The sequence below is a fragment of the Asterias rubens genome, chromosome 9 (genome assembly GCF_902459465.1).
Source record: "Asterias rubens chromosome 9, eAstRub1.3, whole genome shotgun sequence".
Classification (NCBI taxonomy): Eukaryota; Metazoa; Echinodermata; class Asteroidea; order Forcipulatida; family Asteriidae; genus Asterias; species Asterias rubens.
Window position 1 is genome coordinate 1,495,499 of NC_047070.1, and position 24,916 is coordinate 1,520,414.

The 24,916-nt window shown below is 38.5% G+C and overlaps 1 protein-coding gene across 2 annotated transcripts in view; it reads left to right on the forward strand.

Annotated features, from left to right (window-relative positions):
* The first annotated feature begins 719 nt into the window (after nucleotides 1-719).
* Nucleotides 720-24,916, forward strand: part of LOC117294992 — a 28,790-nt gene continuing 4,593 nt past the window's right edge. Inside the window, exons 1-27 of one of the 2 annotated variants that reach the window (XM_033777554.1) lie at nucleotides 720-936; nucleotides 1,871-2,017; nucleotides 2,227-2,385; nucleotides 4,309-4,431; nucleotides 5,598-5,777; nucleotides 6,306-6,476; nucleotides 6,769-6,915; nucleotides 7,298-7,528; nucleotides 8,029-8,158; nucleotides 8,552-8,761; nucleotides 10,459-10,656; nucleotides 11,247-11,450; nucleotides 12,373-12,555; nucleotides 13,039-13,213; nucleotides 13,942-14,185; nucleotides 14,602-14,806; nucleotides 15,859-16,084; nucleotides 16,257-16,443; nucleotides 16,950-17,049; nucleotides 18,094-18,294; nucleotides 18,869-18,988; nucleotides 19,407-19,556; nucleotides 20,832-21,063; nucleotides 21,447-21,479; nucleotides 21,981-22,101; nucleotides 23,496-23,630; nucleotides 24,499-24,599. In XM_033777554.1, coding sequence (XP_033633445.1) covers nucleotides 850-936; nucleotides 1,871-2,017; nucleotides 2,227-2,385; nucleotides 4,309-4,431; nucleotides 5,598-5,777; nucleotides 6,306-6,476; nucleotides 6,769-6,915; nucleotides 7,298-7,528; nucleotides 8,029-8,158; nucleotides 8,552-8,761; nucleotides 10,459-10,656; nucleotides 11,247-11,450; nucleotides 12,373-12,555; nucleotides 13,039-13,213; nucleotides 13,942-14,185; nucleotides 14,602-14,806; nucleotides 15,859-16,084; nucleotides 16,257-16,443; nucleotides 16,950-17,049; nucleotides 18,094-18,294; nucleotides 18,869-18,988; nucleotides 19,407-19,556; nucleotides 20,832-21,063; nucleotides 21,447-21,479; nucleotides 21,981-22,101; nucleotides 23,496-23,630; nucleotides 24,499-24,599 — 4,400 coding nt within the window. In that variant the 5' untranslated portion in view covers nucleotides 720-849. The remainder of the gene's footprint in view (nucleotides 937-1,870; nucleotides 2,018-2,226; nucleotides 2,386-4,308; nucleotides 4,432-5,597; nucleotides 5,778-6,305; nucleotides 6,477-6,768; nucleotides 6,916-7,297; nucleotides 7,529-8,028; nucleotides 8,159-8,551; nucleotides 8,762-10,458; nucleotides 10,657-11,246; nucleotides 11,451-12,372; nucleotides 12,556-13,038; nucleotides 13,214-13,941; nucleotides 14,186-14,601; nucleotides 14,807-15,858; nucleotides 16,085-16,256; nucleotides 16,444-16,949; nucleotides 17,050-18,093; nucleotides 18,295-18,868; nucleotides 18,989-19,406; nucleotides 19,557-20,831; nucleotides 21,064-21,446; nucleotides 21,480-21,980; nucleotides 22,102-23,495; nucleotides 23,631-24,498; nucleotides 24,600-24,916) is intronic. The other variant, XM_033777555.1, reaches the window with a different exon arrangement.

The following is a 24,916-nucleotide window of genomic DNA, read 5'->3' on the forward strand; positions in this document are numbered from 1 at the left end:
AAATGTTACGTCAAAAATAGAACTTGAAATGAAAATGAAAACGCTGATACCAGATATTACCAATTAAATAACCATAGGCCTAGCCCTAAGTTGTTGAGCTGTAAATGGCTTTTTTTTATCGGTCTCATCACAGTCGCGCATTTCTGCTTATAAAATAGGCGGCGTGTTGTGTTTGCTTGCGCAGCACCCGCGGCTGGGTCCTGATTGCTGTAAATGTTACAAAAATGCTAATTTCCAGCACCGTGCATTGAAAATGCCACTTTTAAATATCACTCGTCGTCAATATTATCTAATGTCAACACGTGTGCAAGCATCGTCTTTATATCAAAGATGGCATCCATTTGTCATTTTTCTATGAGGCCTACTTTCAAGTTTTCGGACTTCGGAGCGTTCCAGATTTGGACAAAGATTTTAATTGTTATGTTAATTTTAGCAACTTCTTCTCCTAAGGCACTTTGCTTTATATTGATCAAGGGGAAATTGTAAAAGTTGTCAAAAAAATGATACATTTCTGTGCAACACCCCCTTTTGGTGGGCGGGGTTTACCGTATTTGAATGAGTTTGGTCAAGTCGTGTAACCATTTTGCGTACACGCAGTTCATACGGGAATCTAGACTGGGCTCCGACTCTCGATCGCCGTTGGTATGGCGTCTGAATAACGGATCGTAGCAACCATAGAAAACTGAAGTTGTTTATAAAGAGACCAGACTAAAAGGGAAACAAGTTGTCTAAATGTTTGTGGGACTCGTCATCAACAAGAAATCAATTTACAATGGTTTGATTTGTTTTCAACTCACAATTGTTGTTGTAAGAAACTAAATGTAAACGAAGAGAGCACAGTTTGACGAAATGGAGGGTGGTGCAGCCACAAATATTGTGGCTTCAATGGTACAGACGCGCTCGATCGAGAGAGTTTTGGCTCCAATTGCAGCACAGGTATTTATTTTATTTTAAATATAGTATATAGGCCTAAAATGTTTTCAAAATCAAAATAATAATAATTCATCAATCAAGAAAGACGTTGTCATGTTTAGTTAGGGATAATCTTCCGGACGTCGCCACCAATTTATCCGCCGTTAATTAACTCCAAAACCACTGAAATTTTTTCTTACAGAAGAAGGGTTACCGCATATATACATCATGTTAAACAAAACACTGTCATGAAATTTGACAACCATAAAAACAGATTCATTCATCTATTTTTAAGGAAAAATGTATTTTTCCTACTGTATTTTTCCTACTGCCATTATATAACAACAAATTAAACCTAAAACTAAAAGCAATTAATATTTTTATAAATAAATTACTTGATGTAGTTATTATTTCCTTCGTTCCTCTTCGAATGGGGCGTAAAGCTGTCAGTCTCGTTGACAACAAATGCACGTAAAAGACACCCCCTCTAAGAAATATGGAGGTTTGTACCGCTATCGTCTTCATGAACGATAGCGCCATGAACATTAATATAGTTCTAGGAGCACCAAGAGAAGGGGTTCGCACCCTGCATGTCTGGCAGTGTTTTTTTATTCAATCATTTGAAGATATTTTTGCATGTAATGTAACTCAGCAAAAGGGCCTTACAATAACAATATATTATAAATGTCAAAAACCTTGTAAAAGGAAAGTACCAGAATTTCTAAAAAAGAATACAGCGCCCCAGTTATTGAACTGTCGATCAGAATTTGTCTTTTAATACAATTTTGTTTTATTGCTTTCTATGTGATTCTATTGTAACACTTCATCATCTTCTTCATTTATTTATTCTTAGCACTTTCTCATATTGTTTGATTTTTTTAAAGATCTTATTTTGAATTTCAAATAACATGCCAAGAAAACCATGCAAAATTGTATTTTTTATTTTATTTACTTGCAGGTATCGCAGCTGATTATATTGAATGATTCTGCCGAGAGGGAAGGGGGCAAGCTGCCCAATCTTGTCCCCTTTGCTCAGCAGGTCTTACGGGCCACTGAAGATTTGGGTCAGGTTGGGCAGACTCTTGTTCAACAGTCCAGAGATGAGGTACAGTATTCCCCTGTGGTAATGCCCCCAGAAAGTCCACAAACACAGAGTGAAGCCCGGTTCATAGTTTCTGCGAATGTGATACAAATATTTTGGAAGAGTTGAGCACTGCTCAACTCCTGCAAAACACTCCTGCGTCGTTTTTTGAAAGGGCAAACTCCCTGTTTGTTACTCGTAACCCTGTATTTAATTTTTTTTTTTATTTGCAGGTGTTGTGTTCTGAAATGCCCAAGGCGTGTGACCGGATGAAGTCTACAGGACGCAATGTTCTGATGGCTGTTCAAAGACTACAAGCTGAACCACATTCTGAAGAAGCTAAGGAGAATATGGTAACTGCTGCACGGAGACTACTACAAGCAACCGTAAAGGTATTTTTTTTTAAATTCTCAAATCTTTGTGCATTGTTTTCTTGTGCTATATTTGTATCTGCCTTTTGTTACTTCTTTAATTTTTAAACATTTTTAACCTTGTGTAAGCAATGTAATAATCTCTTCTTTTTAGAGAGTATAAAGTTTCTTATGTCTTTTATGTCTTATGCAATTAAACACAGGCTTGAGCTCAATTTCATAAAGGTGATACGCAGAAAATACTGCTTAGCTAATGAATTGGCTAAGCAAAAAAATTTGTAGGGCACCATCTGTAGCAATGTATTGTTAGCTATTTGGAATTTTGGCTGGTAACCAGTTTCTGATACCAGGCCTGTATGCTTCGTTTTTTAAAGGGTAAGGGCACCAAGGCATTTTCTCTTTGGCAAAGGGCACCCTATGAGGGAATTGTAAATTTCTACTAGAGCATTTCAAGGGCACCAAGGCAATGACAAGGGGCAACGGAGGCAATCGCCTCCGTTGCCTCCGTGAAGTATCAGGCCTGTGATACCCCAAGCAAGATTTTCCTGATCTTACAAAGTTGTATACTTTGGGGCCGATTTAACAAAGAGCTTTATTTGATCTTAACTGCAAATCAATTGCAGCTGCTAAGTAAGGTGTGATGTCACAATACAAATCACTATGATATTGCTTTGTGAAATCAAGCTCTCGTGTGATAATTGTTGTATGCATATTTTGAGAACCCACCCCCACCCCAATTGAAGATGTTTTGTTACCACCCTGTTTAGTGAATAGAATAACTGAATAAATAGCATTCGTCATGTTAATAGGTCCATATGTTAATCCTAGAGAACCGATTGTGTTCCATGAAACTACAGCTGTTGTTGAATGTATAATGAGATTGATGTCAGACTAGTTGAGATTGAAGTTGGACTGTTTAGTTTACAATGTTATGGATAATGAGTCCACACAGGCATTTTGTTAAAGGGCCCTGGGTGTTGTGTTGAATATGCTATTTTAAAGCCGTTGGACACTTTCGTAACTAACAGGGTTTGCAGAAGGTTATGGTGAAAGACTTCCCTTGAAATATTATTCACGAAATGCTTTACTTTTTGAGAAAACATTAAAACAATTTTCAATTCTCCTCGATATATCGAGAATAACAGATTTATTCTAAACACAAGTCATGACATAGCAAAACGTGCGGAAACAAGGGTGGGTTTTCCCGTTATTTTCTCCTGGCTCCGATGACCGATCGAGCCTAAGTTTTCACAGGTTTTTAATTTTATATATAAGTTGTGATACATGAAGTGTGGGCCTTTGGACAATACTGTTTACCGATGTTGTGCGATTGCTTTAATGAGATACAGCTGTAAATGCAAATATAATTTTTATTTTATTATAAATTTAAATAGGTGAATTTTTTTGTACAGTGTAATTGTGCACCTGTTAGCCATTTATTTATCTGAATATGATGGCAGGTTCTCTTTGTGTCTGATGTGACTGCAGAGGTACGTTGAATCATCTAAGCAGCTCGCAATCATATTTATTACATCTTACCTGAATCTCAGCGGAATACACAACTAATGTCTTTCACGAGGCATGAGACGGAGTGATTTTATTATAGAATCACCCACACGCAACTGATTATTGCCAAGTAGTCATGAAAACATGTTATAGCTGTAACAAAGGGAGCTGAACAAATATCCTTGCAGGCTCCCCACAACAAATAATTCCCCTGACACATTTGTCTACTGGTTTTTCTGGTCCTCTTTATGTTCGCCAAACACTCCAGTCAACCTGACAAAATACAAACATAATACCTGGAAGCTGACCACACCCATGAAACATTTAAAAACGTTTTTTTTCGATTTTATGTTTATCTCAAGTCAACAGAGTTGGAGTGTCACTGAATTGGACATGACCATCATTTTTTAATTTTTATGTATCTGAATATGATGTCAGGTTCTATTGGTGTCTGATGGTGCAGAGGTACGTCGAATCATCCAAGCAGCTCGCTACGTCCTGGACAGACTCCGACTGGTGAAATCTGTGGACTCCATGAAAGCTCTGGTCACTTCATTCAAGGTAGATCACTTTTTACTGTTGTTTTATTTATTTATTAGTGGTTTATGAAAGGCACTGGACGCCTTTGGTAGTTGTCAAAGACCAGTATTCTCAATTGGTGTATCCAAAAATATGCAACCAACTGCAGTGCATGCTTCAGGGACCACTGTGGTAACACATGAGTAATGTTTAACAGTGTCTTAACTACGATCCCCAAGAGAAACATGTTAAAGATGCTATGTCAGATTTTTGGCCGATTTGACCCAAAAATTCTGATTTAAAATTCAATAGGTATTTTGATGGGAGTCGAGAAAGCTACAAGCTTTCCTTTGAGCCATTGCTCGAAAAAGTCCGCCAATTATTAGTAGCAGTGAAATAAAGTGCTCAAAATTAGTTTTTGTCGGGATCCCGACAATATATCACATGACCAATTCTTATGTGTTTTATCAGAAACGTTAAAAAAAAAATTCACGGTTCCTGAGCATTAAAAGTAAAAGTTAAATTTTTTTTGTCAGAGCGGGTGATACTCTTTTAAATACCATTCACTCGAAAAAATCTATTTTTTAATGTTTGGGGCATAAAAAACAGACATAGCATCTTTAATGCATATCTTCTTGGAGATGCCTGGAACTGGTTGCCTGTGAATTGCCTCGTGTGATATGGGCCTTAGGAACTTGTCACATGAGGAAACTTTTACAGGCAACTTGGAGGCAACAAACAGCAGTGCATGCTGTAGGACCGCTTTGGTAGCACACAAGTCATTTTTCAAGCAATGTGTTAAGATCCCCAAGGAAAACATGTGGTCATTCAAATATGCATGCATGTCTTCATGGAGATTGCCTGGAATGTGTTGACTGTAAATTTCCTCATGTGACATGGGCCTGAAGACTGGTTCATGCTTCCTGCGAATGCAACACAAATTTTTACGTCACAAATTCGGTACAAATAAATCGCAACAGTTGAACTCCTGGGAAACATTCGCTGTGAAAACAGCCCTGTGGCGTCAGTGTTCAATTCGCAATATTGTTCCACAGGAGTTCAACTGTTGCGATTTATTCGTTGCGAACTTGTGACGACAAAATTCGCCTCACACTCGCATGAAGTATGAACCAGACTCTACAGGTAGAAAGAGCACTGATAATGTTGGTATAATTTTTAACAACATGATCATTGTGTTTGTTGTGTAGGCGTTTACTGAATCTGTAATGATGTTAAGCAGTTTGTGTGACAGACGTCAGCAAGATCTCACCCAACCCCTGAGCAAGGAGCAGATACTGGTCGCTATGGACTCACTCAGGAAGTCTGTACCCACGCTCAGTGCTGCTATGCAGACGTCTGTGAAGTATCTCAACAATCCACAAGCCAAGGTTAGTTAGGGAGAAATGCAGAATTAAAGGCACTGGACACTAGGCGCAGGCGACTAATGTGACTAGTGTCGTAGTCACTTAGACGATTGATCGCTCAGTCGAATCGTGAATTTTTGTATCAGAATACGGAAATTATTTTAGCATTTACAACGTATTTACCAGTGCTGGATTTAGTCACCATTACTGGTAAAAGGTTGTACGTGCTAAAATGATTTTCGTCTCCTCAGAGAAAAATTATTTTTGTTACATTGTTTTACTAAATTCTCAAAAACTACAGCACCTCAGCAAGTAATATTTTAAGGGGGAGCTTTCTACCAACATTATCTTCAATCTGTGTAAGTTTAATGTAAATCTGTGGACATTGTGTTTTGTGTCACAAAAAGTAAAAAAAAACCTTTAGAAAAAGTCCAATGGAATTAGGCTTTATATGGCTGTTTTGCCATGGAAGGGCTGAGATGGGGCCGAGATGGGGCCGAGAGGGGGCCGAGATGGGCTTTTCATTTCATCAATGACTTGTTGTTCTCGTAGGCAAGTCGAGACTACGTGATAAACCAGGTTTCGTCTACCGTCTCAGACCTTATCTCCTTGATGGAGAGGCAACTAGAAGATGGTTTATCTGCATCGAGAGATAAAGAGAAGGATGATGACGAGGGAGATCGTAAGGAAGAGGCGGGACACTTTGCGTCCAATCTTGACAAGGTAGGATTCTTATGACTCATTGTACAAAAGGTACATTTAACAGGCAACAAGTGGGCAAAAGATACAACTTTTAACACGGACATGAACAAATATTTGTTTTATATATTTTATAATATTTCTTCTTTCTAGTTGATGCGTCTGCTTTCCCCAAAGGACCTTTCCTAACTGTAGCCAGACAATGTTTTTGCACAGAGAATTTTTGTGTGAGGCACAACGGTTGTTGCAGAATCGATATCAAATTTTTTGCACGGACATGACAACTTTATTGACTGTTTTTCCGCCTTTTTTTTAGTTGATACGTCTGCTCTCGCCAAAGCACCGTTCCTCCCTAGACCCAGACTTCTATGGCAACCTGGAGGATGTGGTCAGACACAGTATGGCTGTCGGATCACTGTCCAGAGAGAACCTACAAGAGCAAATCATCTCATCCTGCAAACAGGTAAGGGGACACTAAAGCAATACTGTCCACAGTTTGTTTACCTGAGTAAACAAGCGTTTACTGTGAGCAAACAAGTATTCAGCGTGAAAGAACTAAGTAGGATTTGAAACTTTGCATGGTGGAAATACGATATAGAAAGGTTTGCGGTAACACCATATAATGACTATCTCTAATGACTATCTCTCTCCAGAAGACGATCAGAGCATACTGATCGAAACGTCGAGTTGAAACCAAAGGTTCTTTTCAGAACCACCCTAACTCATTAGAGATAGTCATTACATGGTGTTACCGCAAACCTTTCTATATCGTGAAAGAACTAGTTATTTTCAATATATTATTACAATGTGTTCCGCCCTCATCTTCAGCATTGTTTTCACAACAGATCTTGAAGCAGCGCAGCGTCATTCATGACCAATCGGAAGGCATCAGTGACAACCCGGACTTCAAGCAGCTACGCAGCGACTACGCCCGAACCTGTGAGTGTCTGGCCAAAGAGCTGTTGGTTCTTGAGAAGCTTGTTAAGTATGCTGTCCTTGGACTGACTGTCGACGCCTTCGTTGAGACATCAGAGCCACTGGATAGGATGATCAAAGCTGCTACACTCACACTTAAGGTTTGTTTCTTTATTTGTTAAGATGATCTTCCCATCAAGGGAACTCAGCACACTCCCACTAGGGGATGTAAACGCCAAGCTGGCCACAGCAAATCTCTTTCATATAAGCAATGGTTTAATTTCTATGATTTTAAGTTGCACTGATAAAGAACCTGTGATTCAGTAGATAGATGACCTGTATTAGAAGCCAGTCCTGAGAAAGACCCCTTAATATCTAAGGCTACGGGACTTAGCTTGGCGTGAGGAGTTACCGGCACAAAGGAAAATGTTTGTTTGCATGCTGTGATAAGATGAAATAAAAACAAATTCTGAAAATCTACTCCGCATTAGTAAGATTTAAAGCAAGGCAGTTCTCTAAAGAACAAAATCTACCTGGCAAGTAGATACACACGGTGTTTACCGCAAACCAAATATATATTACTACCTCACCATGCAATATCTCAAATTCCATAATAAAAATAAATTAAATCTATGTACTCACCTCTTCACAAATCTTTCAGGAGAAGGGACCATTGCGAGAGAAGGACTGCAATAGAATTTTACAACCTTTGGAGGAGACGTTCCATGAGCATGCAGATAGAATGTGTCAACTTGGCAGTTTCATTGCAGTGAGTTGCACTGATGTTTCCCGTGAGTCTTTCAGATTTATTTTAAGCGATTATCTCGGCCAATGTTAGCAAAAACTTGCTCAATTTCAAGCATTTCCCCCTAACCCACTCAAATAAGGGTTTTGTATTAAATAAATAAATAAATAAATAAAAAGCCTTTAACTCTGAGGCCTGCACTGGTTACTTGAAAACAAATAAAATATTTCTAAAATGAAAAGAAGAAGACAAAACTAAAAATATACATATATAAAAATACACTAAATACAAAAAAGGAAAATGTTAAATAATATACCCCTTTCTGAAAAATAGAGAGAAATAAACAAGAATATCAAGGAAAGAGAGATTGTTTTTCATTTTTGTATTAATGAGACAATGATCCAAGCAGTTGACAGTAGTGATTGGTTTTACATCTTAGAAGCTAATGCCCTCCTGCTCATTGTGAGATCCCTTGAGAGGCTCGACCCCGAGGTGCTCCCAGCATGCCTTGCTGTCCGCCAGGACATTCTAGACAAAGGAGCCGTTCAACACTTGAAGCTGATTCGACGAGAGTGGCAGAATGAGGTACATCGATTGGTGGAGGCTGTGAATGAGCACATCGACGCTAATAGATTCATGGAAATTTCAGGTATGTGAAGCGTATACGGCGTGTCTGAATTAGCCGATACAGCTATGGCTAGAATTACACGTCATCGTGCATTGAGGTTATAGACTGTCCTTAACAACACCCTTAGCAACAGCTGTAGCTGTAGCCAAACCTGCCAATTCAGACACGGCCTAACTCATTTTACATCTTTTTTTAATTTTTTTTTTTTTTTTTCTGTGAGATATGGGCTTTCGGGGGCTTGTTGATAATCTTGAGGGAGGGGGATGGCACACAGGTTCAATGAAGGGCTTTGGAATCTTCTCTTTAAATGACAGCTCTCAGGTTTAGGAGATTTATTCTCATCTGTGACGAACCTGCGCCTGTGAGGTCAGGGCAGGCAGTGATAACAAAAAGGAATTATTAATTATAATTATTCACAGTTTTACTTTTGCTTACACTACTCAGCAACTGTGTAAAGACATATGGCAGAAACAAACCCTCGGTTAGGCATTTCTTTAGCAACAACCAAGCGGCGCAGCAAACCCACCCCAAAAGCACAAATCCACCAGCAGTATCTAAGCAATCGCTGAGTTTACATTTCCAGAATTTATGGTTGCTCATTTTAAGAACAAGAGACATGTACTAAAGCTTATTATCTTGAAATTAGGCCAACAAGAATTTAACCAAAAACCCATTACTTAATTAGCACATTACAAGTATTACACATGGCCATTTCACATATGCCAGCCGTACAAACACCATGTACTTCTCAAAAGTACCATTTTCTATATTTCATGGCAATTTTCCATCTCAAAAATACACTCACAAGCCTCTAAAATTCCACAAGTATCATTAAACAAATCTATAATAATTTGCTGTAAAAATGAGATAAATCACTTTGTGAAACTCTAAGTATAAAATGGAGAAATAATAAGTTTAAAATGGGATAAAAATAAAGCAACTTTACCTGTGAAGTCAGGGCAGGCAGTGGCCTGGAGCCCGTTGTTACTAGGCAAATCCAAAGTATATAAGTAAACATGTAGTTTGTGCAGCTTACTTTTTCTCCTAATAATTAATTAAAACTTCTATGACAGTTAAACCTTCAACAAAAAATGTATTATTATTTTATATTTAGTAAAATAGGTAGTTAGACAAATTAATGTCTGAATGCCATAGGTTAATAAATTATAACATCACAAAGTACATGTTTGGAAATCCTTTGTTTCAACTTGGGTTTGTGCTAATGAAGTTTGGCTTTGACCTTAGTTTGACCCTGCTGCTGTTTCATGTATAACACACCTATAGGTCAATAGTGGGAAGTAGTATGCCTAACTAGGGGATGAAATTATGATGTGTTATTGGAATGGCAGTATACAAAACATGTAAGAATGAAGCAGTGCTATAAATGTAAGTAATTTCAAAGGGTCTATACACCTCCCTTACATTTTGATATCACGGTCTTTGGATTTTACCAAAGACATTTTGACTGGAGTTGGACTTGAACCAAGGACCTCCGACTATTTGCGATAAGGTCTATGTCCACATGTTTACTTAGTGTGTCTGCTGCCCTCTAGTGTGTTCAAATCTCCAATCAATTGATGGCAAACTGTCTGTGTTATTAGTTTTAGCCTCTGCTAGGGTCGAAACACCAGGACATTAACTATTTTTTGCATTTATGCCAAAGGTCCTTTTGGTTGGTAAGTACTTTGCAACGACTTAGTCTATTTTTTAATTCACAGAATCTTACATCGAGGATGACCTTAAAGAATGCCAACAAGCTGAGGTCATAACGGACCGTGACCTCTTAGCGGAGGCAGCCAATAACCTCTTAGGTCGAGTTAAGAGGGTCCTCCAGGTGGCGTATAACCAGGTGGAGGCGTCTGACGAGCCGATATTCAGGAATGGATTGAAGGTTCATATCAGCCAGTTAGAGCAAGGTACTTAAAAAGATTGTCTTAAAGTCATTCATTCAAGGAACTGGGGTGGTTTTTACAAACAGTGTCTTATCTTGAGTTAGGATGAGTTACTCCTAACTCCTTACGCCCTAACTTTGGACTAGTCCTAAGTTAGGTTATGACTAGTCCTAACTCTTTGAGCAATCAACCCTAAGACACTGTTTAGTAATTACTCAAAATAATTGTTAGCATAAAAACTTACTTGTTACAAGTGATGGAGAGCTGTTGATAGTATAAAACATTGTGAGAAACGGCTCTCCGTGAAGTAAAATAGTTTTTGAGAAAGAGTGATTTCTCACTCAAATATTAAAATATTTCAGACCTGAAGCCTTTAGGCATCTGAAAGCTTACAAATTTGTGCAACAAGAGAGTTTTTTTTCTAATATTCTCTTGCAACCTCGATGACCAATTAATTCAAAATTTTTTACAGATGTGTTATTTTATTCAAATTATGTTGGGATACACCAAGTGAGAAGACTGGTCTTTATCGAGTGTGATAAAGCGTTATAAAAGAACTCAGTAATATTATTAGTCATTATGTATCAAAGACAAATGATATCATCTCTTCACAGCAAACAGTCTGATAAAAAATGCTGCGCAGAAGGCCCTGTCCCACTTCCAGCACAAGAGGGCGCACCAGCAGCTGACGGAACGAGGCTTGCACCTGTTGGAGTGTGTACACAAAGTGGGCCAAGCAGTTATTGGACGGGACCATCCGGACATCTTGAACCCGCTTAGGGAAAGTGTGAGAAGTGGAAGCACTGCAAAGGCTGAGGGTTAGTAGAAAGCAGAGTTAATAGCTGAACTTAAAGGCAGTGGACACTATTGGTAATTACTCAAAATAATTATCAGCATAAAAACATACTTGGTTATGAGGAATGGGGAGCTGTTGATAGTATAAAACATTGTGAGAAACGGCTCCCTCTGAAGTAACATAGTTTTCGAGAAAGAAGTAATTTTCCACGAATTTGATTTTGAGACCTCAGATTTAGAATTTGAGGTCTCAAAATCAAGCATCTGAAAGCACACAACTTTGTGTGACAAGGGTGTTTTTTCTTTCATTATTATCTCGCAACTTCACCAACCAATTGAGCTCAAATTTTCACAGGTTTGTTATTTTATGCTTATGTTGAGATACACCAAGTGAGAAGACATGGCCTTTGGCAATTACCAATAGTGTCCTGTGTCTTTAACTGTCATATGCTCGTTCTTTTTTAAACAGGGTTGGTAAAGTACCAAGTATAATGTGCTGAACTCTTTCGTTACCATAGGTGACAATATCTTCAAGGGGATAATGGAGTTTGTAAAAATGCCCTTTGCACGACAGAATTCTGTTGTTTAAGAACAATAGTAAACTTTCGGGTACAACCATGTAATAATTCTCTTTTGAGAGAGTGTTGGCTCTGAAAAGAGCCGGTTTGGTGTCAACGTTTCTAATGGTATACTCTGCTCGTTCTGATGACGAGCAGAGTATACTGTTCATAACGTTTAAGAGTCGAGACTGAACCGGCTCTCTTCAGAGCACAACAACCCCTCACAAGAGATTTATTGTTTGGTTGTACCTGCAACTTTTCTGTTATTTATAGTTAATTCTACTGTCACACCATGCAAAACTTCAAACATCACTTATTTTAATAAAGCATAATTTTTAGTTGTAATGGGACGAAAGAAAAACAACATACTCTATCCTTCTTGTAGATTTCCCAACTTATGATGATGAAGGTCGTACATCTCCAAGACGTCTCCGTTTCTCCAAGGAGTCCTTCTTGAGTAAACCTCTTCCTGCATCAGCTGGAGTCTTGGACTCCGATCCAAACCTAACCCTGGAAGATGAAATGTCAACTCTTAAACTCAAGCATTCACCAGCAACTAAGAAAAAAGGTATTTTAAAATAGTTTTCAGATCATCGTCAGTTAATGTTTAAAAATACCTTTCGTAATGACTATGAAAATAAACGGCAAACCAGATGCACCTCATCTTCCAAAGGTTTTATTAATGCAGCTGCTCCGAACCCTTGTTAAAATCTTCCTTTCAAATATGTCATGCTATTTCACTTACTGAATTCAAAACATATCTTAAAATTCATCTTTACCAGACTTATTTTGCTACTGGGCTATTTATTTCATTCTCATTCCTTTGTATTGTTAGTTGTTGATTGCTTGTATATTATTGTTTTAAAGCGCTGTGGTACCTTTTCTGTGTAAGGTCGTATATAAATGCTTCGACTATTATATTATTATTAAGTAGAGACTTTGAAGCATATGGTAGGGTCTCTGACAAAAAATCCAGGAGTTTGGCGTATTTTTACGATTTTGAATTGAACTCCAGCCAGTTGAATAAATAATCCTTGTATCCCTTCTACAGTAAAACCTTTAAAGTTGTCGTACCCCATGGCTGGACTAGTGAGGGCGCTGTTCACACCTGACCAGGACCCAAGGAGGGTCGGAAGGCTCTGCATAGAAGCAGAGAACAAGAGCTCATTCTTGGCCTGCCTTGCTGCTAAGGCGTCGGACTTTACTGGAGACTCGCAATTGAAAGGGTGGGTGTAGCAGAAAAAGAACCCAGTTCACTTATCGAAAAAAGAAGAAGTTCACCCCGGTGTTCCTGGTTTGATTGGCAGCATATTGCGCCACAGCACCTTCTTAACCATTACATAGTGCTATGTAAAAGGAGTAGGTCTCATAATTCAAACGTAGTCCCACGTACTTACAGCGCCATGAGCGTCACTGAGTGACGGACATGCGCGCTTTATAAGAAGCCGCTATTATTTTTATATAATGTGAGGGGTGCTTAACGTTGGGGAGGTTTTTTGGGGAAACAATAGCGAACTGTTTATAAAGTTATCTCTATAGTCACATCCTAGAGATAATCTGTTCTCTTGAATGTTTCTTTGTCTTGGAAAAGACATAAAATTAGAAAAGACATAGATTCAAAAAGACATGGGCCTAGTGGGAAAGACATATTATTGGGAAAGACATAGAGTTGGAAGAAACAGAAGTGGAAAGGGAGTAGTATTGGAAAAGAAGGAGAATTGGAAAAGAAAAATTATTAGAAAAGATGGAAAATTGGAAGAGATGGTAGAAATGGAAACAACATAGAATTGGAAAGGCATAGAATTGGATAAAAGACATAAAATTTGAAGAAAAGAAAAAAGAAAGAAAATGACATAGAATTGGAAAAGATGTACAATAGATTCGGAAACAAATTTATCAATAAAGCAAGGAACAACTTTTATTATCGTAAGAAACTTTTTTTTTTCCTTCACAGGAAAATTGATACCCAAGTATTACAACTCATTTCTCATACCTCAACTCTGACGGAGCAGTCCAAGTTGGCAGTATCGGGCACAGATTCCGCAAAGATGGACGTCAACCTCCTAGCCGAAGCTTGGACCTCATTGGTCATTGATATAGGCTCCGCCCTGAAGGAGATGATTGGCTGTTGGGGGCAGCCGGGCAACAGTTTGATGGAGGCGTCTTTGGGCGGGGCCACTGAGAGTCTACCAAGAGAGGTCGGTTGTTGCAGGGTTTTTTTCCAAAATATTTTACAAGATGTTATGTTTGCATCGGGTTTTGGATAGTTTTAATAATTTGTGTTTACCCTTACACCAATGTGTAATTAATTCCTGAGGTCTGTGAAAACAATACACGGGCAAATAACATCTATTAAACCATTGCCTCCGAGTCACTGGACTAGCTTGGTCAAGAACCCCAATGAGAGAAGACAAGGAAGGAAGTTTTAGTTTTAGATGTGGGAGGAAAACCCCACAGAGTTATTCCAGAAAAAACATGCAGTCAAGCAAGGACTGAAACCTTATTCACATAGTGCCCCTGGTGGGATTTGAACCAGGGTCCCATAGATGGGAGGCTATACCACTTCATCAGAATGACAGCCTAAATATGTTTTGTTTTATTTCATTTGTGACAGATTGATGCACTGAACTTGCATGTGCAAAAGGTATGTCATTTGGTACAAGGTATTACCGAGGCAACTCAAGCTGGCTTCAATCTCAACCAATCCAAGATGTCCGCATCATCCACACAAATCCAGCTGCTGCACAAGGAGGCTTCTGATTGGACGAAATTAACGCACAGCCTGATCAGTGCAGCCAATGAAACAGTTATCAACCCAGGTTTGTTTTTAATTTAAAAATGGGACTAGTACAAAATATAATCATTAAAGGCAGTGGACACTATTGGTAATTACTCAACAAAATTATTCGCGTAAAACCTTACTTGGTAACGAGTAATGGGAAGCTGTTGATAGTATAAAACAATGTGAGAAACAGCTCCGTCTGAAGTAACGTAGATTTCGAGAAAGAAGTAATTTTCTACGAATTTGATTTCGAGACCTCAGATTTAGAATTTGAGGTCCCGAAATCAACCATCTAAACGCACACAACTTCGTGTGACAAGGGTGTTTTTTATTTCATTCATATCTCGCAACTTCGACGACCAATTGAACTCAAATGTTCACAGGTTTGTTATTTTATGCATATGTTGAGATACACCAAGTGAGAAGATTGGTCTTTGACAATTACCAAAAGTGTGCACTGCCTTTAAGGGGAAACTGACTGAGTAAATTTTGTATTAATTTTGGGTTGTTCAAAGAAAATTGGCTAGAGTAGGATGTGAACCATGGATCTCTGGATTACTGGGCCAGGGCTCTACCTACTGAGGTATCTACAATAGGTCTGTTATTTTCAATTAGCATGTTAAATTTAACAATTTTAAATTTTCAATTGTGTCGTGTCTTGGCCTAGCGGTTAAGAGCACCGGACTCAAGCTTTGGTGTTTCTGTTCAGCAGAGTGTGGGTTTGAGTCCCAGTCTTGAGTTCCAGTCCTTTTAAGCAAGACACTTAACCATTGCTTCGTCCTTCGGATGGGACGTCAAGCCGTTGGTCCCATGTGTTGTGTAATGCATGTAAAAGAACCCAAGGTACTTATCAAAAAGACAAGGGGTTCGCCCCCGCCCCGGTGTTCCTGGTTTGGTTGGCAGCATATTGTGCCCTGGTTTATTTGTAAACCATTACATTGTGCTATAAAGGATTAGGTCTCATACTTCAAAACGTAGCTCCACATACCTCGCAGGACAAAATACTTAGTACTTACACCCCTAGGGGTGTAATTAAGGGCTATATAAGAGCCCATTATTATTAAACTTTTCACTCTTTTTTATTTCCAGGTGAGCCGGTGCTGGAGGATTTGATAGCAAGACGTTGGCTGGACTGGTCGGTCAAACAGCGGCAACTCATCTCAATCATTGATGACTACAATATGGAAATGAGTCATGTGACTAGCTTTTTAGAAACCGTTGCTATGGAGGGCAGCCATGATGAGGTCACTGAGCATGTGCAGAGAGTGAAAGATTACGCTCTAAAGATCGGTCACATGGTTAATACCATAGCGAGGTTTGTTGAATATCTTTGATTGCATTTTCAATGTGTTAAGTTTGGATCAGTTTACCGACGAAACTATGCTGCAAAATAAAAAATACACTGTCTCTTAAAACTTTATTGTAATTATTCACAATTCATTCCACTGGTTAGAAAATTTAACATTCTCCACCTTTGACCTCTGCAGCTGTACATCAGACTTGGCCTGCCATGATTCCCTGCAGGAAGGCAGTGAGTCTGTGACCAGACTCACTAATCTCCTGTCAGAGGCTGTAGTCAGCTGCTCCCGGGTACAGACTGATGAGCCATCATCGGAACGGAAGAACAGGAGTTTGCAGAGAGTTGCCCTGCTGCGGAGAGAATGGTCTGCGAAGGTAAGAATAAAATACCTTCAGAATAGACCCGATCATATGATGTAAATTGCACGTACATTTTGGTTGGCAAAATGAGGGAAAATTGTATGCGGTTTATGGCTGCGTGAGGCAGACACAATTGTGCACATCCATATGGTGTTTGCCAACCAATAGGGTCTGTACGCATGCGTGAATGCATGAAAAATGTTAAAAGGCTTCAAGACTGGAGTCTGAGTGAGAAATTACCTCTCTCCAAAACTATCTTGTAAAGCGCTCCGATCTTTGTGGGGCGCTATATAAATGCTTATATTACTATTATTATTATTATATGTTCCTTCAAAGAGAGCCGTTTCTCACAATGTTTTATACTATCAACAGCTTTCCATTGCTTGTTACCAAGTAGGTTTCTATGCCAACATGTATTTTGAGTAACTACCAATAGTGTTAAGTGCCTTTAAGTTTTATATTATTCCTGCTCTAGTAGATTTATCTTTGTTCAACCCCAAATAATTGATTTTTTTAAACAGGCACAGCTGCAGCTTATTCTGATTGACCAGATTGTAGGTGAGATGACTATACCCCTGGACAGACTGAGTGGAGCAGCAATGGCAGTCAGCCAAGCCTCAGGTGAACAAACGTTCTCATATTTAAAAAAAAAAAGAAAATTCTCCCGAAGACGAGCAGAGTATATTGTTTAAAACGTCAAGACCAAACCGGCTTGTCCATGCAAGTTTACTATTATTTATAGTTTATTCTTATTCTCACACCCAATTCAATCAATCTTTATTTAGCAAAATCATTACGAACATAATAAAAAAAAGAAGATTGTACGCAGCAGCCCATGGCCCAATTTCATGGCTCTGATTACTGCCAAATTCTGAGCGTACAATCACCATTCTTTGCTTACAGAGCAAGTGGCGAATTTCTTCATAAAAATAATCCATGCACTGAAGAACAAAGTAATGTCTCAAATGAACCAGATATTTTTGATGAAATGTCACCAACATAAGTTGTTTTCAATGGCATTTCCAGTGTTATAGGCAAATAAAGTTACACTCAAACAAATAAATTACCACACTTTAAAAATTGTATTATTCACATCTGAATGGAACATACATGAACATTTTAAACAAGTAGGTTGCACAGTTTCTGGTAGCCCACAGGGCAAGTTGAGAGGTGGTGTTTCCTAGCCTGTAGCAGTTTTTACTAGACAAGGTACACCAGGCTAGTGTTAAAGGCAGTGGACATTATTGGTAATTACTCAAAACAATTATTAGCATAAAAACATACTTGGTTATGAGTAATGGGGAGCTGTTGATAGTATAAAACATTATGAGAAACGGCTCCCTCTGAAGTAACATAGTTTTCGAGAAAGACGTAATTTTCCACGAATTTGATTTTCGAGACCTCAGAATTAGAATTTGAGGTCTCGAAATCAAGCATCTGAAAGCACACAACTTTGTGTGTCAAGGGTGTTTTTTTCTTTCATAGTTATCTCGCAACTCCGACGACCAATTGAGCTCATATTTTCACCGGTTTGTTATTTTATGCATAATGTTGAGATACACCAAGTGAGAAGACTGGTCTTTGACAATTACCAATAGTGTCCAGTGTCTTTAAGGGCAAGCCCTGCTGTTGACTATTCTGAATCGTCTTCTGTTTTCTTTGTAGGTCCCTCCAGACTGGAGCTACTGGATGAGTTTCAGACCCAGTCCGACTACTTGACTTCTACAGTTTCAGGCATCCGGCAGGCCTGTGCAGTGGCTCTGAAATCAGCTCAAGCAGGACCCTTAAAGATCGCTGTGTTTGCTGCCGTTGATGCTCTGTGTAGACTAACTCCGATAGCTGTCACCCAAGCAAGGAATCTTGCAGGTATATAATAGAAATAACTTTGATTTGTATGAACATTTCTCAACCAAGAAGAAAAACAATTGCGCAAACTATTCCTGCAAGACCTACTGATTGTGCAAAAGATTGCATGCAAACAATTTCTGCACAGACAAAACCACTGATCTTGAACTAAAATTCCACAATGTACAATAATAATATCTCCCTTGATTTCGCAGGGTTGAACTAATTTTTTTAATCCTGGACACAAGGTTCCATTTATCTGCTAAAAATATAGTAGGGTTGCCTTCTGACACAGTGAAAAATGCCTTTACAATAGCTGATTATTAATGCTCCATATTATTAGTAGGGACTTTTCGTTTTCAACGACGGATGGTTCTGCGACGGTTGTTCAGCTAAACGTTGTCGTTTAAGATTCATCCCAAGTACTGTCGTAGAAATTGAGGGACGACCGTCCTCAAAGCCGACGCATGCGCAGATGACGCCAAATGTCATCTTTACCGTCGCAGAACCATCCGTCGTCGAAAACGAAAAGTCCCTATTATTAAAAACATGCGCAACAAGATTGAAGTTTTGAGAATGTGTGATTTTATTTCAGATAATGTTGTGATGACCAGAGCAGACGTTGGCAGTGTGAAGAGAGAATGGGCGTGTAATGCCAGGGCAGTCATAGCGGGATTGAACGATATTCCTGATGCTCTGTCATCGGCCGTCAAAGGTAATCAGTCACTTTTATGCAGAGAAAAAATTCATCCATATTTAATTGTAACTGCAAACTGATACCAAGAAACAGTTTGATATGATTTTTAGAGGTGTCAATCAAAACAGCTTGGGTAAGTTTAAACAACAAATTTAAATGTTTGTTGTTCAGAAACACATTTAAAGAAAACTTTTAACTATATTTTCTTGTTGCGAAAGCCATTTAAAGAAGACACTAAAGTCCAAACTTGAATAAAGACACACTTTTTCAAGCTGTTCTTAAAAACACATCTGTTCAATCAAACTTTGCAATTTGTATTTGATTCTGCTGGTTTTGGTTGCTTTCTCCCCTAGTGCTTTGTATCCTATAGAAAATGCGCTTTATAAATACAATTATTATTTGTTCACTATTCTATTAATTCCACACCTATCATCAGATGTAACTACTGCTCTGAGATGCAGCAAGCAGATGCCCGCATCCATCTTCCACTCGGCAGGGTCTGCCTACGAGGAGAGCTTGAAGCCCCTCGACACGACTGGTCTGTCTCCACTACAGCTCAACCTCCTTCAGACATTGCCTAAGCAAGGTATGTCCAGTCCTAAGTCTCTAGATATTATAATAATAATAATAATATATTGAACTTATATTGTGCTCTCTCCAGGACCAACCTGTTCGAGAATGCATAACAAAACACAATACCAGTAAAAAAAATTAAAATTATGAAAATTAATCCATCCGAAAGCAATCAAATGCATAATTACATCAAAAATCCATTAAAAAGTTATAGCAAACAACAAAAGTCCGGTAAAAAGTTACAGCAAATAACAATCAGTAAAACTTGCAACAAACAATTACAAAACAGACTTAAAAACACACAGAAGCAAATTGCACACAGATCATAAAAGCTGTCACCCACACAATTGCAATAAAAGTGTAATTACAGATCGTAAAAAGCCTCCCTAAATAAGTGAGTCTTTAGTTTGGCCTTGAAGGACCCCAGCTAAATACCTCCCCATAAACAAGGCGGTAGTGCATTACACAACTTTGGAGCAGCCAACACAAAGCATTATTGCAAGCATTAAAGGCACTGGACACCTTTGTGGCCCCTAATATGTTATCCCAGTTTCATTGCTGCACCACACATGGAGTCATATCTTCAGGCCTGATACTTCACTGAGGCAACAACAGCGACTTGCCTCCATGCCCCCTGGCCATTGCCTTGGTGCCCTTGAAATGCTCCGGTAGAAATTTACAATATCCTTTTAGGGTGCCCTCTACCAAGGAGAAAATGCCTTGGTGCCTTTTCCCTTTCAAAAATGAAGCATACAGGCCTGCTTTCTAGATACCAGCGCTATGCAAATCTTATATTATAATTTTTTATAAATGGCACTTGTGATTGGCCTATTGTATCTATGCACATATTTCAAAATGACCATACATATGTGATGTTTGAAGCTTTGCATTGGTGTGAAGGATAAGAATAAACTATGAATAACTGCACTCTGCTCATCTTTAGGCTTTCTCCTGAAGGAAGTCAGTATACTGTTTGAAACATCAAGATCAAACTGGCTCTTTTCAGAGCCACTACTCGCATTGTTGTACCCGCAAGTTTACTAATATTCATAGTTTATTCTCGGCCTTACATGATTGTGAAATAACCTCACACAATGCACCACCCCAAGCTTATAACCTTCCATTTTAATTCATGGCGTGATTTAACACTTATAACACTCACCAAATTGCTGTGCTTTCCCACCCTAATACTCCTTCCTTATCCCTCAACCCGACCCCCTCAACCTCCCGACCCCCTCCCTTAACCCCTGACCCCTGACCCTATCCTCACTCCACTGTCACCATGAAGGCACCACACCAGGCTTTGCACCCCGTCACCATTCCACTCCCACTGCACTGACGAGTGGTCTCCGTTCATCGCCTGCCTCACCCTCCCGCCTACCCCAGTGGCGTGCCTCCTTGCGTGCCTCATCTTCTAGTCGTCATTCTTCTCCAGGAGGACATCCAAGAGAGACGAACGAAGATGAGCAAGATGGAACCAAGAAAACATGGACCCTAAAAGAGGTGGAAGACCAAAGAAGGTAAACAGGACTTTTAGAAATTCATCACCAGCATTCATTGGCTACCTATTAAAGAACAAATCCATTTTAGGATTGCTCTTATAGTATTTATGGTCATTAATTTGTGAAGTATTTACCAAAAGTACAGCCTACCTTTTAAAAGCTGAAGTGAAAACATTTACAATTTTGTTTCAAACATCCAAAAGCTAACACACAAAATGTGTTTATAACCTTAAATTAAGTGTGCAGGACGAAAGTTTTTCTTCTTCAAATCTCGTAAAATGCTTCTGGTCTAAAACATTGGCGACTCTTAATAACAAGATTTTCATGCCACTTAAAAAGATCGAGTGTCCATGTTTTACATTAACCAAAATGTAAAAATTCCCTTTGTGTTTTGTCTACAGTATGTATCGAACCCGATCACTGGGACTGCAAGAGTAAGTTCACAATTTGTTAATAATTTTGGTTTTACCCATACATCGATGTGTGTTAGCAATGTAAACTCAGCACTTTCCCGAGTTCTGTGAAAAAACCACAGGCATATTACTCGGGTGGGATTCGAACCCATGACCCTTGCAATTCTAGAGCAGGTTCATACCAACTAGACCACCGAGATTGCCTGGTAGCTAGAGGCAGTTTCTTGTTCGCACTGCCTTTACACTATTTTAAATTACATGAATGAATGAAATATAATTTGAATTCTATGAATACTAGTGAACTACAGTTCTTGGGAGGGATAGCCCGTTATCCTATGAAATAGAATTCCATATACATCCACATGTTTGCTTTGATCATTACAACAGCCCCCCCCCCCCCCCCACTTCAATTTGTCAGCCCCCGGTAAGTAATTGTACAACAATAATAACAACAAAGTGCTAGTTTTTTTGTGTCGCAAAATTTCTTTAAAAATATTTGACCTGTTTGGTTCTGAAACTCAGGTTGCAGAAGACACCGGTACAGCGTTCAGCAACCAGTACCCCTACATTCTCAACTCCGAAGATGGAGAATGAAGCAAGCTTCTTGAATCACACTTACAGCAAGTGCAGCACATCCATTGCAGTGAGTCAATTTAGAATCTGTCTTTTTAACCTAAAATGCCTAGCCTTTACAGGTTTTTTCTAAATTCTGTATTAAAAAAAAACCTAATAGGTCTTGTTCACCAAACAAAATTAATCTTGCTGATTTGTGTTGCCTTGGTACATCCCAAAGTCATTAAAATTGCTTGTTTACATGTGTAATTTGTGATTTTTTTTTATTACCTAAAACAGATTGTACTTGTACGATAATGAAACTGAAAGAGTGAAAGGAAAGTCACAAAGAAGTGTGTTCATAATTTATGTATGAAATATTATGTTAAATGATATTGCAAAATAAAAAATAATAATAATGTTATGAATCCACCACACAAAGTGACATACTTTGTTATGGGTAGACGTAACTCTAATCTTTAAAGGGAAGGTACACGTATGGTAATAACCCAAAACAAATATTAACTTAAAAACTGACTTGGTAATTAGCATTGGAGAACTGTTGATAGTATAAAACATTGTGGGAAACGTCTCCCTCTGAAATAAGTAACGTAGTTTTTTAGAAAGAGGTAATTTCTGACTAAAATTCTTGCTAGAAGTCTTTTATTCCTATCTGAAAGCACACAAATTTGTCCAACAAGGGTGTTTTTTCTTTCCTAATTTTCTCACAACTTCGATGACCGATTGAGCCCAAATTTTCACAGGCTTGTTATTTTATGCTTATGATGGGATACACCAGGTGAGAACACTGGTCTTGGACAATTACCAAACTTGTACAGTGCCTTTAAAGGCAGCACGTAAATTACCCACAAATTGAACTTTTTTGTATAACTGAGTAGTTTCACTATTTGTTCATACTCAAACATGGTTTACGCTCCGCTGATCATACCCTGTTCAGTGGACCATCTGCTCCCCTGGATTGCATGTACACAATTAAATTCACTTGGATAAATAAACAACTTTTCTCTCTTGCTTTTAGCAAAACGTTTGGGGGAAAAAGGTTTTTAAAGCCTGGGGGATTTGTAAGCTGCTGAATGGATTGCACAATGAATGGGAAGTTCACTTAAGTTCAAGGGTTTGAGGCGTAGAAATTGTGTTTTTTAAAAAGAGTTTTGGGGTGTTTTTCCACAAGCGAGGATTATTCAAAATAGAAATAAATATTAAATTATTATCACTATTATATCTTTCTGGTAATCAGGAATGTGATTTCTCCAGGTTTTTTTTTCTTAAGGGAAAGAAAACCCCCCAAAACTAAACTCATATTCATAAGAACATGAATATAAAACCATATGGAACATCCCAACTTGCAGAGTAGGTCTTTTAAAACCAAAGAAAAATGAATATAAGCTTTCATACTTAGCTCTCATAGTTCAGGTTTTTTTTTTCAAATGAAGGACGGACTGATTGTTTCTTTAAATCATGTAGGCAGCAGCATTGGTTCTTCAACGAGAAGTGGAGAAATGGGAAGATGAGACAAATTCTATCGTCAGGGTTGCCAAGACGATTTCAGCTCAGATGTACGACATGGCAAGATTTTCTCGTAGAGTTAATGATCAAGCTGTGAGTAAATCATTAAATGTCTGTGATTGAATAGGGAGAATGGATTGTTGAAATAATTATTACTGGTTTATTGTAGAAAACATCTGTTTGTCGCAGTCCAAAGACTGAATTAAGATACAGATTTACATTTTTATATAAGCATTTTAAGAAGCGCAGGAAATGAACAAGAATGTAACTTGCTAGCAAGGGCCAATTTCATATCGCTGCTTAATGGTAACCACATTTTGGTGCTTACTGTAGCAGAACAATTTGCTTATGCTTATGGGTGTTTCGACAGGTTGGCAAGAAAATTAGGCGGGCATCTTACGCATTCAGCGTTAATTTACATTGTTATGTCATTCATTTGCATACAGTATTCACTGAAAGGTTAAAGGAACGTTACAGAAATGGTAAGAAACAAAACTCGTGAAGATCACAGATTTACATAAAACATACACGGTCTAATGATGATGATAGTTGAAACATTCCTTGAAATATTTCTGTCTGAAATGTCATATTTGATGAGGAATCAAGAAACTAACTTCGCGTTTGGAGTTTATCGCTCAGTGAGCATTTAATTCATTTTTATTTTGCCATCGATGCAATGCAAAATTTGTAGTCGGTTTTTCACTATTCTCTCCTGACCAAGACGGCCAATTGATCTCAAACTTCTACAGGTTTATCAGTTTATGTATGGTGGATGACATTTAAAGTGCTTACACTGTCAGCAACTGTTTTGTTAGCAAAAACCAATTCTGTAATGTTCCTTTAACATGCCTTTTTGTGTGCTATGAAATCGAAATTGCACAGTAAGCACAAAATCAGTTGTTAGGCAACTTGAAAAAGTTTGTTGCCGTTAGTTATTTTGCTTTCTTTTTTATTGCACCAGGCTAAAGATGAGATGATCAACACATCCAAAGCTATTGCTGCTAACGGTCGAGTCATCTTCAGATTCGCTGAAATCATCTCCAAATACTGTCTGAATGAAAGGTGAGAAAAGGTGTCATAATGGGTGTCATGGCCGAGTGGTTTAGAGTATTGAGTTCAAGTTCTGGTGGTTACGTCATCAGAATGTGGGTTTGAATCCCAGTCGTGACAGTTGTGTCCTTGAGCAAGCTACTTTACTATAACTTTTTTTTTTTTTTCAGACAGTGGTAAAAATGGGTACCTGCAAGGGTGTGTATGAAAAAGTCTTTAGAGCGCGACGGCAGCCCAGGGCTGTATACTTGACACCCAGAGAGCTGAGAAAGATTTTAGGAATGTTATTGGGCCAATGACCGAAGCACTAAATAATGTAAAGCTCATTG